The 22,162-nt window shown below is 43.4% G+C and overlaps 2 protein-coding genes across 8 annotated transcripts; one reads left to right on the top strand and one right to left on the bottom strand.

Annotated features, from left to right (window-relative positions):
- The first annotated feature begins 1,676 nt into the window (after positions 1 to 1,676).
- On the top strand, positions 1,677 to 4,575 carry atp5pf (ATP synthase peripheral stalk subunit F6). The gene is made up of 4 exons (XM_086066944.1): positions 1,677 to 1,797; positions 2,367 to 2,536; positions 3,471 to 3,595; positions 4,478 to 4,575. The coding sequence occupies exons 2-4, from the start codon at positions 2,367 to 2,369 to the stop codon at positions 4,504 to 4,506; spliced, it is 324 nt and encodes a 107-aa protein (XP_085923070.1). The 5' UTR covers positions 1,677 to 1,797; the 3' UTR covers positions 4,507 to 4,575.
- Positions 4,576 to 6,329: 1,754 nt separating this feature from the next.
- Positions 6,330 to 21,435, bottom strand: jam2a (junctional adhesion molecule 2a). Of its 7 annotated transcripts, none has more exons than XM_086069665.1 (11): positions 20,913 to 21,410; positions 16,193 to 16,258; positions 15,938 to 16,048; positions 14,278 to 14,427; positions 14,015 to 14,202; positions 13,802 to 13,904; positions 13,412 to 13,519; positions 13,298 to 13,313; positions 11,674 to 11,745; positions 11,496 to 11,529; positions 6,330 to 7,295 (listed from the first exon to the last, which is right to left on the bottom strand). In XM_086069665.1, the coding sequence occupies exons 1-11, from the start codon at positions 20,959 to 20,961 to the stop codon at positions 7,257 to 7,259; spliced, it is 936 nt and encodes a 311-aa protein (XP_085925791.1). In that variant the 5' UTR covers positions 20,962 to 21,410; the 3' UTR covers positions 6,330 to 7,256. The 7 variants fall into 7 exon arrangements, with proteins under 7 accessions (XP_085925791.1, XP_085925793.1, XP_085925788.1 ...); XM_086069667.1 differs by having other exon boundaries at positions 13,298 to 13,310; XM_086069662.1 differs by having other exon boundaries at positions 14,015 to 14,427; positions 20,913 to 21,435.
- Between the last annotated feature and the right edge of the window lie 727 nt (positions 21,436 to 22,162).

The raw sequence follows: 22,162 nt of genomic DNA, 5'->3' as shown, positions 1-22,162 counted from the left end.
CACTCAGATAAGTCTGCGTCTCAATCTTTCTGTTTGGAGTTAGCATGCCATATCCTTCTGTACAATACATCTTTCCAAGTGCCGTAGTACTCCACTTCCTCCTACAGTACAAAAACATGCATGGTTTTCTGAAGACTCTAAAATGAACGTAGGACGGTGTGTATAGTTGTTGGTGATCAGTCCTGGATGAGTACCAGGTTCAGTTATAAATAAAATGTACATTTGTTAAAGGGGAAGTCTAACCCAAAAATGTCTTTACCATAATATGTTCTATGCAGTCTCACTAGTCTAAACACGGTATTTTCGTTATTACCTTTGTGGAATATGAATTAAGCAGCAAAATCCATCCGTTTGTATCCATCTGAGAGGGGAGCCATTTTTGCACTTGCTGTCGACTGAAAATCACAGTTGCTCAGATAATGACCAATCATGGCTTGTCTGTTTTCTGAAGCTGAACTGTGATTGGTTGTTACCTGAGCAACTGTGAGATCCTTTTCAGTCAGCAGTAAATGGCAAAATGGCCACCACCTAAGATGGATAAAAACTGTTGGATTTTGCTACTTGGATTCCACAAACACAATGCTGTTCGGAATACTGTGTTTAGACTAGTTGTAAAGGAAAGTTTTTAGTTGACTTAACGACGCTTAAAAGAAAGAAATAATAAAAATTTCCCATGCAGGCCTAAAGGTTGCATACTCATACAGTGGTGTGTCCAGGAAGTGGCCAAGAAGCCCTATTCCAGGATCTCATTGGCCAATCCAGAGCAGATCCTTCTCCATTTGTCTGTTGGACAAGGCCATTAACCCATCATATTACAGGGTACAACATGCTGATCTACTGATGCACTGCCAAGTATCCCTTTCCAAATATACTGTAAGAATGTTAAACGAGTACACGAGGACTAATCTCCGGTCAAAATAGTGTTGATCAATTAAGTTTAGATGCAACTAGCCTGGAAATGGACCAACCGTTCAGGAAACAGGATGGCCACCACGCCTCTGACTACATTATTTGTTTAGTACACATTTTTCAGTTACGTATATATGACAGTCACTGCATTAGTCAGATATTGATATTTGCAGTGATAGTATGAAATATGATTGTCCAAAGATTTTAGAATTAAGGGCACATTCAGCAAAAGTAAAACAGTTAGAAAATTCAAGGCTTCACTCAACTCAAGTTCCTTCATGGATTAGCCATTTGTATGATTTTACTGGAGCTTAATTTGCTACATTTTTAGTGGGATGCTTTGGTGAAATAAAATTTAATTTAACGTGGAATAACTTGTAGGTTAGCGCACTACTTTGCCCAAAACGCCACAGAGTCTCTACCTGGAGTAGATTGGCTGGTTACTCTGAAACGTCAGCACGTCTGCCATGTTGAATGTGTCAGATCTGTTCTTAAATGTCCCTGATTTCATAAGTGACAACCTACAAACTAAGTGCACAAAATGTATGCCTCTCATTTACCCATTTCCACATACACTAATATTTGTGAAGCAAAAAGGAACCGGACACCCAAAAAACAAAACAAAATAAACAACTCTAAAGCTGATAAATATATATTTATTAAACTCCCTCAAATAATAAAGTTTTCATTTTGATACTGATTTAATAGTATTACGTGTACTCTAATTATATTCAGGAACTAAATACAGCTACATTTGGTCAGGAACACTATCATTTACACATCAGGTGAATTTTTCTGTATTTTTGTCCAGCCCACCATTGATTTCCCACAATACAACGCGCGCAGTCCTCCACATTTGCTTGCTGGGTTCCAAGTGTCAAATCCAAGGTGAGTATTTTTCTACATTATTGGCATCAATTGTTTTAACGGCCTCCGTGTGCTGAATACGAGGTTAAATGAACATTGGTGTGTTTAGAATGCCTGTCGTTGGCGTGACTCATAAAACGGTTGAAGAAACGCTGCTGTTTGTCGCGCTAGCGAGCTGAAGCTAACATCACGTTAGCTTCAGTCGACAAATGAAGCCAAGCTGAAGCTAACTAGCCTTTAGCCAAACTCAAACGACCTTGCATTGAGTATTGGCAAATGGCTGTTAATATAAACATAATGAATAAACTGTGACTGTAACCAGTCTTTGACGCTAATGCACTAGCGTGCTACTGTAGATAAGTATTTTCTGAAAGAAGCTAACGTGTGCGCTACACAGTACATACATGCTAACGCTTTGCGAATTGATTCCGTTTGCTTCTCCTTGACAAAACCTAAAACCTTCAAGGAAATTTGCATTTAAAAGTGGGACTCGGCGCTCGGGAGTTAGTGTGTGTCTAATGCTTAGAATGTGTATCACGAGCTGAGGTTTTCGGCTGCCGCTTCGTAACGCTTCATGTGTCCGCCTTCAGATGGCGCTACATCGCTTCCTCCAGCTGTCCTCCATGCTGCGATCCGCGGTCAGTCTGACCCTGCGCAGGAACATTGGCCTCTCCGCTGTCGTCCTGAACCGGGCCAAAGAGCTGGACCCCGTGCAGAAACTGTTCCTGGACAAGATCCGAGACTACAACACTAAGAGCAAGTTAGTCATTGATAAGTGAAGAACATTCTGCTTTTCGAATGAGTTTTCACTGCAGGCCCAAGTGCTCAATTTCACATTTGGAAGATGTATTGACACAATTTGTATCCTAGCGCAATTTTTGAGTGAAGCTTGAACATAAACGTTGATGGAAGCTACAAGCTGCTGATTAATGGGCTCGACACACGATAAGCAGCCGCCGCGGCAACATACGTCACTCGTGTTACAACAGATTTGATTGACTATTAAAATTGGAGGGAATCTAAACATTTTCATTGTAATGTAAACACATACGTTTCACTACAGTATGTAATTCCAGTATGAAGATCCATCCATTTATTATTATTATTATTATTATTATTGTTATTAACTGTTACAAACACGGTAAAGAAAACTTACCGGACAAATGAACCCTGTACCAACAAGCTCGCATGCACCGGCCTTTTTGTTGACGTCACGGAAATTATTGCGTGACGTATTGTACAAAATAATAGTTTTTTGTTTGTTTTTTACAAAATGATAAACGCTGCTAAAATTACCTCATCCATTTTGCTGGATAGCCTACTGTGTAGCATGCCCTGCCTGCGTTCATTGGCTCATCAATAAAACTTTCACTGATTGGTTGAAGCCCCGGCGACAGCGACAAAAGTTTAACCTGTTTCAACTTTCTAGTATCGCGTCGCGGGCCTACGTGTGCACGTCTACGTGTATGCGCACAATTTTTCACATGCACGAATGTCGCGTGTCGCTGAGGGGGAAGGCGATTTTTGCCTTGTCGCCCTGCTTCCGTAGGAAATGAAATGAGAGCGACGTCGCCTCGCGTGTGCAGAGCCCATTATTTTTGTTGCAGCCGGTCTCAAATTTGTAAAAAAAATGACATTCCCCTCATCATTTTCCGTTCTTCTTTTTTCAACATTTAATGCTGTGGCTGCCCCAGGGCTTCTGGTGGCATCGTGGATGCAGGACCCTCTTATCAGAAGAACATGTCCGAAGAGGTTTCTAAACTCGAGAGGCTATATGGTGGTGGAGACCTCACCAAGTTCCCTGACTTCAAATTTCAAGGTGGGAAATGTCTCCATTTCACTGTCTTGTCCTATGACAAAGAGCAAATGATGTTTATGTTAACTCGGGGTACATCCTTTGCCGTTTCAGGGCTCTACTCTAACTTTTACAGTGGTAGCACTGGTGCAACCGACTTTTTCAGTATTCCTTTCTTTGTCTCATTCGGAATAACTGAACGGTACTTTTGCAAAAGGCTCTGAGTTTCAGAACTGTCGGAGTGTACTTCCGATCGCACTCACGGATAAGGAAACGGTGCTCTATTATTGCAAAGTGCAGGGGGAGACTGGCTAAAGTAGTGAAAAAGATAGCGACTTTCAACCACAGTTTAAACAATGAGACTGCAGAGAGAGCATTAAAACATGCACTTAAAAAAAAAAGGGGGAAATAACTTACCAGCACACACTGAAAAGCTTGGCTGCATTTGCGAGCATATCGGTCACAGTCTTGAGGCCAGCTTTGCTCTGGAAACTAATTGTTAGAATTTATGTTGACGACCGTTCATGTTGTGGATAATTATCTGCCCAAAGCTTTTTAACATGGCTGTTCACGGTTAAATTCTGAAAACTATTGACCCAAATAATACTATATAATAGTCCTGAACTTCTTCATTTACAATTTTTTTTTATGACATGATCAACCGTTCTTTTTTTGTGCTGTGATTTATCTTCATCTAATAATACTCAAAAGTTGTGACGCCATTCAAGCAAGATAACTTTTTTTAAGCATCTTCAAGTTCTTTTGGGACCCTTTTATCTCTGTGCTCCAGTGTTTTCAATTTGCGTCCTTTTTCTCTTCATAACACATTTCTTTTGTTGTCCAAGTTTCTCTTGTCTACTTTGCACTAATGTTTTTTTTTTTTGCATGTTTCTTCCCCCTCCATAGAACCCAAGCTTGATGAAGTGCCCAAGTGAATGCTGTTCATCTTGTAAATCACCAATGTATAATATTTAATAATAAAAAGAGCTATGATGGTTGGATCATTGAGAGTTCCACTGAGTTGTTTGTAATGACACAAACTGTAGTAAAAGTATAATGTATTACTACTCATTGACGAGAGGAATTCTAGCCGTATGCAGGCTATCACACCAAATATGGTATATATGGCACATAAAGTCACAGTGTCATTCCTATTGTCTTGGGCTGCCGTTCCGTTCCGTCTTCAATTCCGCTTATCCGTGGTCGGGTCGCGGGGGCAGCAGCTTTAGCAGGGAAGCCCAGACTTCCCTCTCCCCAGCCACTTCAGCCAGCTCCTCCGATGGGATCCCAAGGTGTTCCCAAGCCAGCCGTGAGACGTAGTCTCTCCAGTGTGTCCTGGGTCGTCCCCGGGGCCTCCTGCCGGTAGGACATGCCCGGAACACCTCCCCAGGGAGGCGCCCAGGAGGCATCCGAACCAGATGCCCCAGCCACCTCAACGTGGAGGAGTAGCGGCTCGACGCTGAGTCCCTCCCGAATGACCGAGCTTCTCACCCTATCTCTAAGGGAGAGCCCGGCTACCCTGCGGAGGAAACTCATTTCGGCCGCTTGTATCCGGGATCTTGTTCTTTCGGTCACGACCCACAGCTCGTGACCATAGGTGAGGACAGGAACGTAGATCGACCGGTAAATCGAGAGCTTTGCCTTTCGGCTCAGCTCCTTCTTCACCACAACGGACCGATACAGCGTCCGCATCACTGCAGACGCTGCACCGATCCGTCTGTCGATCTCCCGCTCCAACCTACCCTCACTCGTGAACAAGACCCCAAGATACTTGAACTCCTCCACTTGGGGCAGGACCTCATCCCCGACCCGCAGAGGGCACTCCACCCTTTTCCGACTGAGGACCATGGTCTCGGATTTGGAGGTGCTGATCCTCATCCCAACCGCTTCACACTCGGCTGCAAACCGCTCCAGCGAGAGCTGGAGATCACGGCTTGAAGAAGCCAACAGCACCACATCATCTGCAAAAAGCAGAGATGCAATGTTGAGGCCACCAAACCGGACCCCCTCAACACTCCGGCTGCGTCTAGAAATTCTGTCCATAAAAGTTACGAGTCTTGGGCTGCCATTAGATTTATTTTAGCAGATGTTTTTATTTCTACAATATCACATTCTTTAAGAATATGTCGAGAATTTCAGTAAAGCCAACTGCTTTGATAGGCTAAAATGCCTTTTCATGTACGGTGCCAAAATAAACCTTATAAAGATTATGGAATGAACTAGTGATGCTTCCCAACCGGCTTGTAGTAATAGTAGGTATGAAAATTCACTGCTAACAACTTCAAGCAAGCCAAATGTCATCTGACCTAGTTGAGTGTCTGCTGTCACTTTGAATCGGTCTGAAATGACATCACTTTAGGGTAAAGATCAGAGACACATTTTATCCTCTCCAGGGTGAATATTTGAAGCTCAAAGTTATGTCACATGGGGCACATTCCATCTGACCTGTTACCTTCCTGTGCAGCTTTAATGTCAAGCCCTGGAGACACACCAAACAAAAGCTTACTGTGATCTGTGGAAATTGTGATCCAGATGTAGAGAATGAATAAAAATAGAATGGCATAATGACATTTTCAGTGGAATGTAAGCTTTGAACTGCAGTGCGTCAAGCTGCTAGTCAGCATATTAATGTGTTCCTTACAGGTTCTTTGGGAATACAGCAGTAATGTCACCATGTGTGGTGGTATACAGATAAAACAACAAACAAAAAGCAGGATTACTCATTAGTTTGTCACCCATGATGCACATACAAAGACGATTTAAATAGAAAACCTTTTTATTACTGATACAACATTCAAATAAAATTATAAACAATCCATTCACACTGTCTAAAAACTGACACACTTTTTTAACAGTGGCACAAAAAATATAAAGACAGAAAAGTAAGGCAAGGTTGTTGTTTTTTCTTTTCTTTTTTTACAAAAAAAAACATCAATTGATATATATATTTATATATATATGACAAATAAAAAAGGCACAAGGTATATATTGTATATATAAAAAAAGACCATGCAGGCACATTAGGATGGAATGGGATTGGTCTTTATAAATGACTAGAGTGACTAATTTTCCTGGGCTGGATTTTGTGTTGTAAATATTAACACAATGGACATGAGGCCCTTAGAACACTTGAGGCCCTCGGAACACTTTTGAGGCCCCAGTGTTATAGAATGGCGAGTGGAGCAATACTGAGGTAAACGACTGTTTGTTACAAAAGATTGATAATGCAGTGGAGCATCATCTTAAGAGGATTGTTTTAATGCAACATAATTCCTTAAGGGAGCCAGTCTTTGGTAAACGAAAATATAGGCAGTAAAAACAATCGGCCGGTTTAGGAAGTGTATAAACTAAATTTGGGGGGAAATCCAGTTCCAACATTGGCCACCAAGGGGTAGCAGAGCGACATTAAAGTACTGTATATGTCCTGGAAGTCCACATTAGGCAGAACTGAACAGGCTATGCACACAACTACGCAAGAGTATAAAGCCTTGCAAATGTCAAAATTGACCCATCAATGCCCCCCAACAAACAACGACAAAACAATAGTTCATTACAAATAAGAGCATATAATTGGAAGATCAAAAGCTTTTTCAGAGTTCGCAAGGCTGAGAATGAATCCAGAATCCAATATTGGCACCTTTATCAACAGGCTAATTGATGTCTTGTCAAGAGGAAGGCCAGCTTCTCACAGCATGAATGACTGTGTGTGTTTGAAATCCTGTGGCTGAAGAAGACAGAAAAGGATGTTTGACTGAAACACACCACAATAGCTCAGACATTTACTTAATCAGTTGTGTGCGCACGCTGCTGTTGAATAAAGCGGCCTGCACTTGATTAGCAGTTGTTTAAAGCAAAACAAACAAACAAAAATAAACACGATTAGCTTTCTCTGGAGTTGCTATTTTGATGAAGCTTTCTGTTCTCATTTGAGGTATGTAGAATGGAGTCCACATATCTTGATAATTAGGACGACTTTGAACGTTGGCAGTGACTAGAAGCTGGCTAGCGGTGTAACTGGTTGTGTTTATTGTTTTGAAAATGAAAAGGACTTTTTCTCTCAAGGGCAAAAGGGGGGCTTGACCGATACATAGGAATGCTGAAAAAAAAAATCTAAATATATTTCAGAATATCAAATAAAATACTTGGAGGAGCTCAAGTGAGGCTACTCATATTTGGGAAAGGGCTATTGCTAGCTCCCGAGCCTCCACCCATCCTCGGTGTAGCGCCATCCCTGACCACTATAAAAATGACAAGAAGAGTTTGCAGCCAGGGGCGGAGCCATGTGGTTGGCCAGTTTTCACTCTCTGGCCAGCCCACATCAATGGGAAGATTTTGATACCTGTGACTTTTCTGCCATTTTCACTTGGATGCAATGTTCTTGGACCCCTTGATACTTGGCCACGATTCATTTAGAGTAACTCCAAATTTAAAGAATAGACTGACAACTGATCTGAATGAAAACTTTAAAAGAATCTACCGGAAATGTCATCCAAAATCATTACTCTTACGCCATAGAATGCAAACAGTACGGCAGAGAAGGCATTGTTTATCATATCATCAGGCTAAGGGAGTAACGGAATACATGTTGATTAGTTACGTAATCAGATTGCAAAAAATATATATAACTGTATTCCATTACAGTTACAGGAAAAAAACATGTAATTAGATTACAGGTACATTTATTAAAAATGGGGATTACTTCAAGGGATTACAATTTCTAAGATGAGAGAGAGTGCAAAAGAGGGTGGGAGAGAGAGAGAAGGACAGAGCGAGAGAGAGCGCATGCACGCCCGTGCGAGTGGGACTGTTGCTACATGTCGAGGAGGTGGGAACAAACGAACTGACTAGTCGTGTCCTCCACACACGGGCAATTTGAAAAAGCTTCACGGACGGGAGGAGGAAATGGCGACTGGTATTCACTGGAACTTACTCGGAGCGAAAGTTTGAGCTGAGAGTCCAGCGGCATGCTATGCGCTGTAGCTTCTTGCTAGCTAGCCCGCTAGCCTACAACCATAATGTGAGTTACACCTCCCAAACAATTCTTCCTCCCACCAATTCACTATTTAAACATCATACAAAACATATACACGGCTAAACTTGTGACTGGGATAAAAGTTCATTTATCTATCTATCTATTTATCTGTCTATCCGTCCATCTATCTATCTATCTATCTATCTATCTATCTATCTATCTATCTATCTATCTATCTATCTATCCATCCATCCATCCATCCATCCATCCATCCATCCATCCATCCATCTATCCATCTATCCATCTATGAGGTGTGGTTGCTTTTAGTGACAGTTCGAAAACAGCATATGGCCTTCAATCAATCAATCAATCAATCAATAGCCTACATGCTTTTTAATTACACAAGGATTTTTGCTATTTGTAGGCTGCCCGGGTCCCTATCACCCGCAAATAGCAGGGGCACATTGTATGGAATATATATTGTGGAGATATTTATTTTTATTTTGTCTTCATGAGCATACTCAATATTGGAGTAATCCAAAAGTAATCCGTTACATTACTTTAATATTATGGTACTTGGATTACGTTACTAACTACATTTTCTTAGCAGGTAACTTGTAACTGTAATGGATTACATTTTAAAAGTAACCCTCCCAACCCTGCATATCATCCACATAGTCATGTTTTCATGAAATTAAATGCACACATATACCAGTCTTACCCAACACTCATAAAGTCAAGTCATCTTTATGCCACTGAGCAGAGGAATGTTTGCGAACGTAGTGAATGTTGATTTCTCATCAAGGTTCGTTCAATGTTCACCAAATGTTTTAATGTTTTTCCTTGTCCTAAAGGACATGTTCAAAAATTTCTTGTGACAAGAAAAACATTAAAACTGTTGGCGAATGTCTTGCCATTCTTTAGGGAATTTGCGACCTTGAAGGAACCCTGATAAGAAATCAACAATCGCTACCTTTGCAAACAAAAACGTTTGCCCCCTTAGTGGGATACGGACTTCAAAGCAGCAACAAACCAAAACAAAACATATTTAGAATTATGAAGAATGAAGAGATTTTTTTTGTCATTGTGCTTTTTAGATGTGATATGAATGAATGAACCATCAATCACAGTAAGACCGTCTGTTATAATTTGAACACTCTGATTTGCTGTTAGCTAGCCAATGAGTGCACGTGATAGAATTGTACTCAAACACTAAACAACGGTTAAGCTGAGCAAAACATTGGTTTGTATTACTCCATAGATGTGTTTCTGTTTTTTTCATGAGTGTGTTAGACCCAGTTCTGTATATATGTGCCTTTTATTTTATGAAACCCTGACTGTGGAGGGTATGATAAACAATGATTTCTTGGTTACAGATGGGGTTACAAAAAGTGATGATGTGCGCATATGGCCATCCGTCAGTGAGGTGTTGTGTCACCCTGGCCACCCCACTGAAAAAAAATTCTGGCTCTGCCCCTGTTTGCAACTGCACTGCTGTTATGAGATATGCTAACATTTAGCCTGTATTTTTCTATTTTTTTTATCATCTGACGATCCAATGTTTTTGTGCTCAGGCCAAAACACCGGGGCTCATTTCATTCCTCTAATTCCACGTTTGTAGGTCCTCGCTCCTCTGTTTACATGCTAGCACCTCCCACCGGGCATTCCATCGAGGACGGAAGAGATTCCCTTACCAAAAAGTAGTATATTTAAGTATGCTTGAAGTATACTCAAAATTAGGAGAGTATATTTCCAGTTTACATTTCTTGTACCTTTTGGAAGTATACTCCACCAAATAAATGTTAAGTGTACTTGTAAGTATACTAAAACTTATACTAGAAGTTTACATACTGTGGTATATACTCGTGTTGTTCTGATATTGGTGTCGGGAGAGGGCCCGATACCACATTAAAACAGTGGTATTGGCATCGGCAAGTACTAACAAGTAACATGCCGATACCATTATTTGTGACGCTAATATAGAACTTTGGATGCATCATCTTGTGTCTTGCTTGTGCACGACATTCACTGATGTGTGATGTGTTCACTGCATGCCGAGCCAACCAATGGCAGGGCAGCTTTTTCATATTGAAAAAACAAACAAAAAACAAACTAGGTATCGGTACAGCAAAACTGGGTATCGTAATCGATATCGGAGGCCAAAAAACGGTACTTAGAATGTACTTGTACTTTTTGAAGTATACTAAAAAATAGGAGAGTATATATCCAGTTTGCTTTTCTTGTACTTATTGGAAGTATACTGCACCAAGTAAATGTTAAGTCTACTTGTAAGTATACTAAAACATATACTAAAAGTTTACATACTGTAGTATATACTTGGAAGGTACTCGCTAAGGAACCAAAATTATAGGTTACATTTATTTAAATAGCCCAAAAGATCATGTGACTGGATAGCCGAGAGGTTAAGGTTTCGTACCAGTGTTTCTGTCAATTCATCACTGGGCTTTTTGCTGTTAACTAAACTGTGGACATAAGTGTACCACAAAATATACTTTCAAGTGCACTTAAATATACTATAAAGTATACTTAAAAGTATGCTTAAGTATACTTATTAATATACTTTATAATATACTTAAGTATACTTCTAAGTGTATTAAAATGTTCCAATTCAGTCTTACTTTTAGTACAAGAATAAGTACACTTGAAAAATCTTTTTAGGTATACTTAAGTATAGTCTATATTATATACTTTAAGTATACTATTTTTGGTAAGGGTTATCACCACAATGTCCCCTTTTTGCTTTACGTGAGATTAAAGTCAAATATCACCACTGTTACGCTTCACAACTTTGCAGATGCAAAGACGAATACGATTGGTCTGTCCCAAAACCTGCATCCGCCCATTTGAATGTGAACCATCATAACTGTAAGCCAGACTAACCACTTGTCACTGTTCTGCCACAATATATTTGATATAGAGAGAGATACTTACTTCTTGGGGTGGAGGGATATAGTTGACATTGGACCTGAAAGACAAAGTAATGATCAGTACCACTTCAGATTTTTTGACAAGAGAAGAACCTTGATGTCCGTTGGCCTTATCCTGACTCGTATCCCGTCCTTTATCTATCGCTTTCAGTTTCTGTCATGCCCCTCAGCGTTACACTCACGTGTCCTCAGTTCTGTTCAGGTTTTGGCTGCTGATGTGAGCGGCACCATGACACTCGGAGATCCAAAATGACCTGTTGGGGGGGTGGGGTTGGTGGTCAGGTTGACTGCTTTAAACGTGTTCGAGAAGTGGGCCTGATTTGGGATTGGCACCGCACACCATGCTTTTTATGGAGTTGAGATCATTACCATGCAGCCAATCATGATGCGGCAGCGCCAATGGGGATGCAAAGGTGAAAGTGGTCGAGTAATGAGCCATTCACATGCAGCAATCCAACCTATGAATGCTTTTTGCAAATATTTCTTAGGTGTTCCCCAAGGCTCTCGTTTAGAGCTACTAGATTTCTATTTATTTTCTATCAACATTGCTGTGTGAGTGGACTTTGTTTTTGTTAAATATTTGTTGGAATAAATGTACATAAGTTGTCCCATATTTACTCTTATAGTATTGCAAAGCATGACTCATGCTCTTGCAGCTGCAAAACAGGAACTGTGCAAGATAGCGGCTGAAACACTTTGCGGATGAAATGTTGAATTTTGACTGTTGAAACCTTCAACGCCGAAGAAAGACACGTCTGTATTATTATCTGCACAATGTATCCGTGACGGCTGCTGCTGTGTGTTCACCCAACCTTTAGTGCAACAACGACTGTGTCCTAAAATAAATAAAAAGAGAGGGCTGGGCAGAATGTGCTTCAGAGCGGTATGAGATTGTAACTGTGCACATCTCTGTCCGTTCTCCTCGCGAGCAAAAAAGAATCCAAGTCTCTTGTCTTCCTTCCTTGTCTGTTGTTTATTAAATGTTCTAGGTTGACTGAACCTGATAATAATGTCCTAATTACAAGCCACATATGTTGTTTAAAAAGTCAAACTATATCACTGAGCTGCTTCCCTGCCCTGTTAAATTGTGCTTACAAATTGTGCATCGGAAATCGTGTTGCATTGTCTTGGGGTCTTTGTGAAGAAGTGTCTTCTATAAATAGGAAGTTGACACTGACAGCTCCAGTTAGCTCAGTGGGATAAGCATCAGACTTGAACCTAGACAAAGAGCTCTCGCATCAGCGCTGGCTCTCTCCATCAAATACTGCGCAGTAACAAGCGAGTAATCAAATAATGTCAAGCGAGATGGGCCAAGGGTGGGGGTGGGGGGGCGTCGTGCATTTCTGCCTCTATGGCCAGCCAGGCATGGACTGTACAGTGTAAAGCCATCCCTTGTCACTGTGCGTTGTCATGCCAACGTCTAAGTAGAGATGAAATAATCCATTTCGAGTCACTGTCTAATCAGTTTAATAGGCTGCAGTGATCTCAGATCTCCTTGCTGATTAACAGTCACTAATTATTGTGCGTATAATTGATGCTCTTGTCCAGGAAAGTTTTGACACAGTTTCACTGGATATTTACATGTGTCAGCGTCAATCGACCAGCGGAAAGCAAGCCCCTGCTAAATGCACACATATAGACACACGCACAAGCACAGCTGTCACTCTGCTCAGGCCTGACTCAGCACGCAGACGCGACAACAGCCCCACCCCACCCACCCCGCCCCCCTTCCCTTCAATCCTCTGTGTTTACGATATTAGGCCGTGTTTGCTCACGTCAATGTTAATGCAATCACAGAGCTCTTACCTTCCTCTGTGTCCTGCTGGCGGATTATCCCACACAGCCATGGAATGGAAAACAAGAGTAGACATCACTTTTTTACTCAGAAAAAAACTAATAATGAAGAGCGGACAAACTCACGCGTGAAGAAGCCGTTGCGGTGCATGAGGAAGCCCCCGCATCCGCACACCAACACCACCAAACAGACCACAAGCACTGCTACCACCACCGCTGTGATGTTGACATCCTCTGGAAGGAAAACACAAACAATAAGTCAGGTTGTGCTAACAGAACAAACTCCAAACATGCGTTTTATGTTCTCACATCAAATTGGGATCTGATTCTATTGCCAACTGCACTCTCTCATGCTAGCAGCTAGTTGCTAAAGGTGAGCACTCTTTAATCTTTTAGAAGCATGGTGAAAAATGTTAGCGGGTTTTCCTCTCCACTGCTCCTCTGATTTTGTCCAGTGCTGAAAGGTGTGGGTGCAAACACACAAGCAGACGTGCACGCACGCACACACACACACACCTATCGTCATGTGCCTGCCCTCACACATCATGGGCTTTCCCACCCCGTTGGAAGCCCGGCAGCTGTACCGGCCACTGTCCGCTTTAGCCACAGCTTTGAACTCCTGCAGACCAGACATAGAGGAGACTGAAGCCTAATAAACGAACAATCCGAGGTGATCCTGCTATTGTGGTGTTTAATGGCCGCGTGATATCTCCACGTCCTGGCACTCACCAGCACGCCAGTGTGTGTGTCGATAAGATAGGTGGCATTGGCGTGGCGTAGGGGGATCATCAGCTGATTGTCCTTGTACCAGGTGTACGTAGCAGGCGGGATGCTCTGATGGTCCCGACAGCGCAGCTGCACAGCAGAGCCCGTCACCACCGAACTCGGGATTTCGCAGGAGGGTGTGTTGGGGGGTACTGGGGGGAGTGCACGTGCACAATGTACCAGCCGTTCTGATGACTTTTCAATGATACATTTGCAATGGGTCTTACCTAAGACTCTGAGTGTGACGTTGGTCTCGCCCAAATTGACAGAATCAAAAGGAGCGCTGATCTCGCAGCGGTACTCGCCGGCATCCTCCTGGGTCACCCTGCGCAAGGTCACGGTGGCCCCCTCGATGCTCGCCCGCCCCTCAAATGGACCTGAGGTCAGGATGTAGTGTAAAGGTTAGGCTGCTGAACACGTCACACACTTTTAGCATCACAGTATACGTGGAGCAACCATCCGTCTCTGATTAACTGCATTAGATTGTGGCCATTCAGATTCCTAATCCTTAAAGGGGAAGTCAACATTAAACATTTCTTGACAAAAATATGATATTATGTGACCTGACTAGTCTAAGCAAGACAGTCTGATTACGATTGTGGAATATGAGTTATGCAGCCAAATAAAGCCGTTGTTATCCATCTCAGGGGCGGCCATTTTGCCACCTGTTGTCGACAGGCAACAGCCAAACACAGCTCACTTATTTTCTGAAGCTGAGCTGTGATTGGTTGTTACCTGAGCAACATTGATTAATTGATTATTCAGAATGTCATGTTTAGACTTGTGAGGTCATATATAACATATTATTATTGTTATTATTATTATTGTATTATTGTCTGCAGCAAAATCCAGCCATTTTTATCCATCTCAGGGGGCGGCCATTTTGCCACTTGGTGTCGACTGAAGATGACATCAATGTTGCTCAGGGCTAAGGCAACAATAGGCATAACATGTCCTTCCCGTGATCCATCTTCATTACGCAGCCCCACTAGTCTAAATACGCTATTCTGGTTAATATTGCGTTAGTGGAATATGAGTTAAGCAGTAAAAATCTAACAATTTTTATCAATATCAGAAGGCGGCCATTTTGCCACTTGCTGTCGACTGAAGATGACATCACAGTTGCTCAGGGCTCAGGCAATGACCAATCACAGCTCACCTGTTTTCTAAAGCTGAGCTGTGATTGGTTCTTACCTGAGCCCTGAGGAACTGTGATGTCATTTTCCCTCGGCAGCAAGTGGCAAAATGGCCTCCCCCTAAAATAGATAAAAATGGCCGGGATTTAGTTGCGTAATTCATATTCCGCAAATAATATTAGTAATATATTTTTTTTTCAAGTATTAGTAATATTAATAATCAGTCCCACTAGTCTAAATACGTTATTGATGTTGAGTTAAGCAGCAAAATCCAGCAGTTTTTATCAATATCAGAAGGTGACCATTTTGCTGTTGAGTTAAAATAACATCACAGTTGCTCAGGTCTCAGGTAACGACCAATCACAGCTCAGCTTTAGAAAACAGATGATCTGTGATTGGTCATAGCCTGAGCCCTGAGCAACTGTGATGTCATCTTCAGTCGACAGCAAGTGGCAAAATGGCCGCCTTCTGATATTGATAAAAGCTGCTGGATTTTACTGCTCAACTCAACTCATACTCCACCAAGGCAATATTAACCAGAATAGCGTATTTAGACTAGTGGGGCTGCTTAATGAAGATGGATCATGGGAAGGACATGTTATGCCTTGGCAGTTGGCACAGGTGACAACTTGGACAGCGCTTGAAACATCCCAATACGAGAGTAGTGAACTCCTCCCAGCCCGTGCACCAAACTCATTACAGTAAATGACCCTTGTTGCCTAGCGATAAAGAGCAACGTGTGCCTTCTCACCTCGGAAGTGTCCGTCAAAGTATACGAAAGAAACATCTTTGCCCTTCTTCTTCCACTCAATTCGCGGGTTCTGGTCCCTCTCGGTGCGGAACATGCAGGACAGCACTGCATCTGAAATAGGCGAGTGATGAGATATTTATGGCACCAGTCACAGGAAAAAGAAAACAAAAATTCTATTTAAAGCCTTATCCTGTCAAGGAAGCATCAAGTCGAGAAGGGCCAGAGATGTGCTGCTCCCCCCCCCCCCCTCCTCACCTGAGAACTCGTGCACCTCCACCTTTTGTTTGTTGGTCGATACGGTGACAGGATGGGAGGGGCAACCTGGAGGTGGCGGGGACGAGAACAAGGAGAGTTAAGGAGACACGGAGAGGTGGGTGCGCTGACTGCACAATGCAATATTGCTTGTCATCCATTAGGGGGCAAGGTGAATTGGGTAACACGCGCCACCTTGCCCGCCAAGCGCACGAGGAGAATGCTTAATGCCGCTGTCGGTTACTGTTGCTTCATTGAGATGGGAAGGCGGGATTATTCCCTCGTCCACTTTAATCCCGCCAGGTTAAGGAGCAGCCAGCCGTATGTCTACTTAAGAGCAGGTTAAGATAAGGGCGCCCAACACCTCGCAAAGCTCACTGCAACAGCTTGTCCAGATTAACCTGCTCGGACCCAAAGACGTCGAGGTGTGTTTGCTTCCTCCGCCGCCTGCGTACCACTGATACCTCTCATCCAAACAGGGGAAGCAGCCGCAGTCTTTCCTGCGTGCTGATTGGTTTATCAGTCATAGTCCATTTTACAGGTTGAATGTGGGTGAAGGTCGCCTGAGGGGGAAGCCGGTTGGAAGCGCCGCACATGGCGAGGACGTTAAAGTGCTGCCGCATGAAAGATGCTGTCCCGTAGGTCAGCAAATTAAGGATGAGCCATGCCTTTTTGAAAAGTGCATCAATATGAAATGAGCCTCCAGAGAACTTGCTTAGCATTAAGGCCTCTAAAAAATTTCAATGTGATGCTGAAGACTTGTCAATTTTTCACAAGGAGTGCCACACAAATGCACGTCCACCAGAGGGCTGGACTGGCCATCTGGCATACAGGGCAGATGCCGGGTGGGTCCGCCTCTTTTGAGGCAGATGCAGTGCTTTTTAATGATTATTTTCCTACATTTTACCCCAAGAGACTGGCCAGCAATTTTGAGGGACAAGTCCGTTCACTCAGTTTGAATATAGATAGCAAACTGAAACATCATCAATATCACATCAGTGGCAGAACTACACGTTAGGCAGGAGTTGGGATTGGCCGGGCCGGTGGGCCAAAGTCAAAATGCCAGGGCCCATTTTTTTGTGTGTGCCAGTCCAGCCCTGGACATGAGTCATGCAGAAAAATCTCCCCTGTTCTAATTTTGACAAGTTTCCTGAGCTACTTCCCGTCCACTGGCCCATTGTTTGGGACTTCGCTGAGCACAGAGACGAAAGCAACAGGAAGGCAGACATGTTGGATTGACTTTGTTTTTCCTCAGTATTATGTCCATGGAGCAGTAATAACACACACTCCAAATGCAGCCGCTCGAGACGCTCTGCTGTTGGACTCAATTTGCGCCACCCTCACTTGTCAAACTTTCAATTAAGTGAATTAAAACTGCATACTCTCACCACCCTCCCCTCCCCGTGCCAACGCGTCGACTAGCGGAAGTGTAAAAGGATTAGGATTGTAGCCACGACTCACACACCCCCATGCCCTCGGAGAAGCATTGTCTCGCTGAAGGCACAACCCGAGGAATGGAGGGTGATACAATGAGATTAAGCGGGCACGGGAATGTATGGCAAAGAAGGGCCGATCGGCCCTGAGTGGAGATGACACGATTTAAGGGAGCGAGGGCGGGGATCCGGAGGAGCATGAATAAAAAGCGGGATTGAAGGCGAGGGAGATCCTCTCAGACAGGAAGACAATGAATGGGACAATCTCTTGTCACACAGCGAGACACGGCCCGCCGCCACCTTGAAGGGCGTCTCTTTGAGCACAAGCGGCCAAGCTGACAACATGCCCGACCGCGTGCGTGGCACGCACGCAAGGAAATGAGCGAAGCGTTTGTGCCTGCGTGCGAGGTCTCACTTGCTTCGCGCTACCACAACCGCTGTCAGTTTCAGTGGCCTCAATTAGCCACGATGGTGTTGGGGCGGACAACCAACACATGGCCTCTTTAGTCACCAGTGGAATGCTAACCAGGGATGTTAACGATATCCAAACATCACAATATGATCAATATCACGATACGGTATCGGTACGGTACGATATCACAATGTTGTGGGCAGGTTGGCGATGTAAATAAATTGCCCACGATAATGTGTAAAAACTCACAATAATGTAAAACAAAAACAAACAAAAAGAAGCTCATATTGTTGTGTTTGGCTGAAGCGGGCCAAAAAAATAAAAACTAATTTTGATGGAGATACTGAAAACTATTTGCTGGTATGATTTATAGGAGTGATAACTGCCACAGCGGCCAAAACATTCCTGTTTAATATTAAACTGTACGAATGAACTAACCACCAGAGGGTGCTAGAACTGCACAAATGGAATACAACCTCGCCTTATTAACTCATTTGCTCCCCAAAACATATAAAAAACATTATATTTTAAATATTGCCATGGTCCCAATTTTTTTTAAAAAAAATTATGCTAGAGCATACAGGAGGCTTAGATGCAGCCTCTGACTTGAAGAGGATGCTTAAAGCAATGGTAGTTATTACAAAAACGGCCAGCAGAGTATAAGAGATCAACCAGGGCTGTGTTGCAAAAAAGCAATTGTCCCAGTGTTTTAAACATATTTGTGAATAATGATGAAACTTAGCTATATTCATTAATGCTAATTGTTGGAAAACGGAAACAGATATAATTATAATTTTTTTCCTGATGAAAGAAAATACTCTAATATTCAGTGAAAATGGCTGGGAGTAAACGAGTTAACGGATGTGCTTCTTTTAATATTGTGAAATAACTGCGACAATATTGTGGCACTTAATATCATGCTATTGCTGTTATTGTTACATCCCTAATAATAATGTAAGGTTAAAAAATGACTAAGATTTAAGTTAATTTGTTAAAATATATATTTACTTATACATTTATGTTTCCAGAATTATTATTTACACATTTATACATACATATATATATTTTTTATAGGCTACAAGTAGCTAAATTAATGTGTTAAATCTGCTGTTCTCATTCACTTGCATTTACATAAAGTTTGCTAGCTCCTGATTGGTTAGTGTGGGTCAGCAGTGTTGTCGCTGTAGCTGCGTGTGTGACGAGTAAGCAGGTTGTTACAAAAGAAATCCGTCTCCATCCTGCTTTCTCATTTTAATTGATTGATTGATTGAAATTGATTGAAATATTTATTGACAACAAGCGAAGCATGTTTAAAAACATACGACACTGCTGCCAAAGGGATATAAACACAATAAAGCCATAGCCATTGCGGTCCCAAGAGTGCGTGAGTGTGTATGTGTCCATGTGCCAGAATGTCCATGAATGTATGTACATAATGTCCATAGGGGAAATGTGTGGGGGTGCCTCCACACAGAAAAGGGGGTGTAAAGGATCATACTCAAAACACAATAGGAAACGTAACAATAACTTAAACCGTTACAATATGCAGTTTCGAAAAGACTATACAACAAAGAAATTCAACCCCCCCCCAAAAAACTCTCTCCCATTCTCTCTTTCCTTCCCCCCTTAACCATTCCTTTAGGGCAGAGTAAAGAGTGTTCCATTAGCCACCAACGAACCCTCACGTGACACTAACATGGTGCTACTTCTTAAGAAAGAGACCAAAGCAGCCAGCTTTGACGTAAACAAGCCACAACCTGGGATTTTGCTTCTCGTAAGAGTTTTCTTTTCTAGAAGTTCTTCTGCACTCTGGTGGCACCAGGTATGACGCCGGCGGGCCGATGGGCCCGTTGTGCCTCAGTCGAGCACTGCGACAGCTCCGACTCACCGAGGGACAGCCACCCGCCTGCCCGAGCAAAAAATTGAAAGATGGCACGCTCGCTGCTTGGCACACGACTTTAGCCTCATTACCAGAGTGTTAGAGACGGGCCGAGGTGTTGCCAGGGTCAAAAGCATGGCTCGGTAATAATCAAGGCACTTATTCAAATGAGCAAAGGAACACGTGTGAAATGTAGGGAGGGCGACCCACAGGAAGCGTCCACTGCCTGTCTGTGTGAGCAAGATAACGGCACACGAGGTCAGAGGGAAAACAGGGCCAGGGGAGCTTGTGTCTCCGTTTGAACAAAGCCCCTCTGTAACACTGGAGCAACAGCTGTCCCAGTATGTGTGTGTGTTTGTGTGTGTGTCAGTTGAAATGGGGGATGTTGCCACAAAGTCCCACCCTTAACACTTCCTGCTTGACTCCAGCTACAATGCAACCTGCGTCAACCTGAGTGTCAACAATCAGAGAGCGAGATGATGAGTGGCGGCTGCTGGTTCATTGCAACCACATACACGCACACGCCGGTGAACTCCTGACCTGACAGGTGGCAAAATGAGGACCTAAGTAAAATGTGCGTCACTCACTGCGCTGTCTCATCACATCTATATCAATGCCACATTAGCACTTCTCCCCCGCGGTGCCAGCGATCACGCAGCCTTCCCTTGTGTGTGTCAGATTTCTTGTTCGCATGTTCACGTTTTGTCCCCAACACGCACACGCCCACCATACAATATGTTCCATTATCAGCTCTGGTGGCAGTACAACCACTGACCTCATCCAGCAAGGCAGGTGCCCACACGCTCGGGGTGCCAGGTACAAGTTGTGGGAAACCTGCCTTGGCTGTGGACAACTTGAGCGCAGAATTCACGACTAGCTGGGGAATCAAACATCTCTCGCGTGCAAATGTGTTATTATATTTTTGTCACAGAACACGCCAAGCGCGGATTCAAAAGAGTTAGTTGTGAGGGAAAAGAATAGTTTCAGCGGGCCACTTACATTGCATGAGTAAAATGATAATCGGCACACACAGGGACGTCCCCTCCATGGTCGTCCACAACTGTGGCTGAGTCTTGTCTTCTCGCGACGGGGCGACGAGGCGGATCCGTAGCCCTCAGCTTTCTTCTCGCACTTATTCGCAACTCTCCGATCATTCATCCAGCTTCCAGGGACGACACTCTTCTCTGCTGGGGAGAGTGTGGGGGCCGACGACCGGAGCGACCCGCCGCCGAGCGTCACGCGGCGCGGTCGTTCGTTCGTTCGTTGCGAGGCGCGCCTCGCGGAGCTTTCTGGTGGCCCGATGCCGGCGTCTTGGCCAGAGGAGAAGGGCGAGCCGCGAGTGGGAGCCAAGACGCGGGTCAGTGTCCTCTCTCGTCTGCCGGTTGAGGTGGAGATGGAGATGGAGGTGGAGGGACGGGGCGGGGTGGCGCTTGCTGAACGCGAGCAGAGGCGATCGAGAGCGCAACGCCGTGTCCAAGACGCGCACTGCAATGCGAAGTGGACACAACATCGCCTGGCTGGGAATGGCCACACACAGAACCAGACATTCACGTTCAACCTGAATAATAATTATATATAAAACAACATTAAAGCATCTTTCTCAAAGTGAAATCCATCCGATCAAGTAGAACTTGTCTACTACATTAACGTGGGCGTTCTAGGTTTACGACGTTCCCGTGATACGACGTTTGGGGTGCAATTGTTTGTGTAACGCCGTGGTCACGTGGCACAACAAGGCGTTTCTAGACCAGTTTTAATGTGGGGAACCTCTGGGGTCAGGTGTACAAGGGCACATTCAACCCGTTTCTAAGGCACACAACCAAGCAAGTCTACAACAGCAGCCTATTACATTCATTGATGTTATCCATGGACTTGGTTGCTGGAATATTGTGTCTTCTTCCCCATCACGTTTTGTCTATAGTTTAAAACGAACAATGAAAGACATTTTATTTCTGTAACCATAAATATAAATGAAACCGAGGCAGATATTGACAACACAATTTAGACAATAGTGTATCATCATTTTGAACAGCATAGACTAAATAAAATTGACCCCCCCCACCCCCACCCCATGAACATACATGTAGGCAACATGAAATTTGGGGTATTGATGTGTCTTGGTCAAGGACTCCACAATCGTGGAATGGTCTTCAACCGGGATTGCTTTTCTTCCTGCCTCACTGAGAGAAATGTCATGCTAATCTTAGAAACGTGCTCCTCGAAATCCATAAAATAACGTGGTATGCCTC

The sequence above is a fragment of the Leptonotus elevatus genome, chromosome 2 (genome assembly GCF_054856555.1).
Source record: "Leptonotus elevatus isolate MCC_2025b chromosome 2, RoL_Lele_1.0, whole genome shotgun sequence".
NCBI lineage: Eukaryota > Metazoa > Chordata > Actinopteri > Syngnathiformes > Syngnathidae > Leptonotus > Leptonotus elevatus.
Note: the sequence above shows the minus strand (reverse complement) of the source record. Positions and strands in the feature narration are given on the sequence as shown.

Bases quoted from the DNA above. Each gene is read 5' to 3' on its own strand.
- jam2a (XM_086069662.1), bottom strand. From the start codon at position 20,961: ATGGAGGGGACGTCCCTGTGTGTGCCGATTATCATTTTACTCATGCAA. The intron at 16,259-20,912 runs GTAAGTGGCCCG...CGCCACCTCCAG, and splicing joins TATCATTTTACTCATGCAAT to GTTGCCCCTCCCATCCTGTC. The intron at 7,296-11,495 runs GTAAGTATCTCT...TGTCTTCTTCAG, and splicing joins ATATCCCTCCACCCCAAGAA to CCACAGGATTTCAAACACAC.
- atp5pf (XM_086066944.1), top strand. From the start codon at position 2,367: ATGGCGCTACATCGCTTCCTCCAGCTGTCCTCCATGCTGCGATCCGCG. The intron at 2,537-3,470 runs GTTAGTCATTGA...TGGCTGCCCCAG, and splicing joins GACTACAACACTAAGAGCAA to GGCTTCTGGTGGCATCGTGG. The intron at 3,596-4,477 runs GTGGGAAATGTC...CCCCCTCCATAG, and splicing joins CCCTGACTTCAAATTTCAAG to AACCCAAGCTTGATGAAGTG.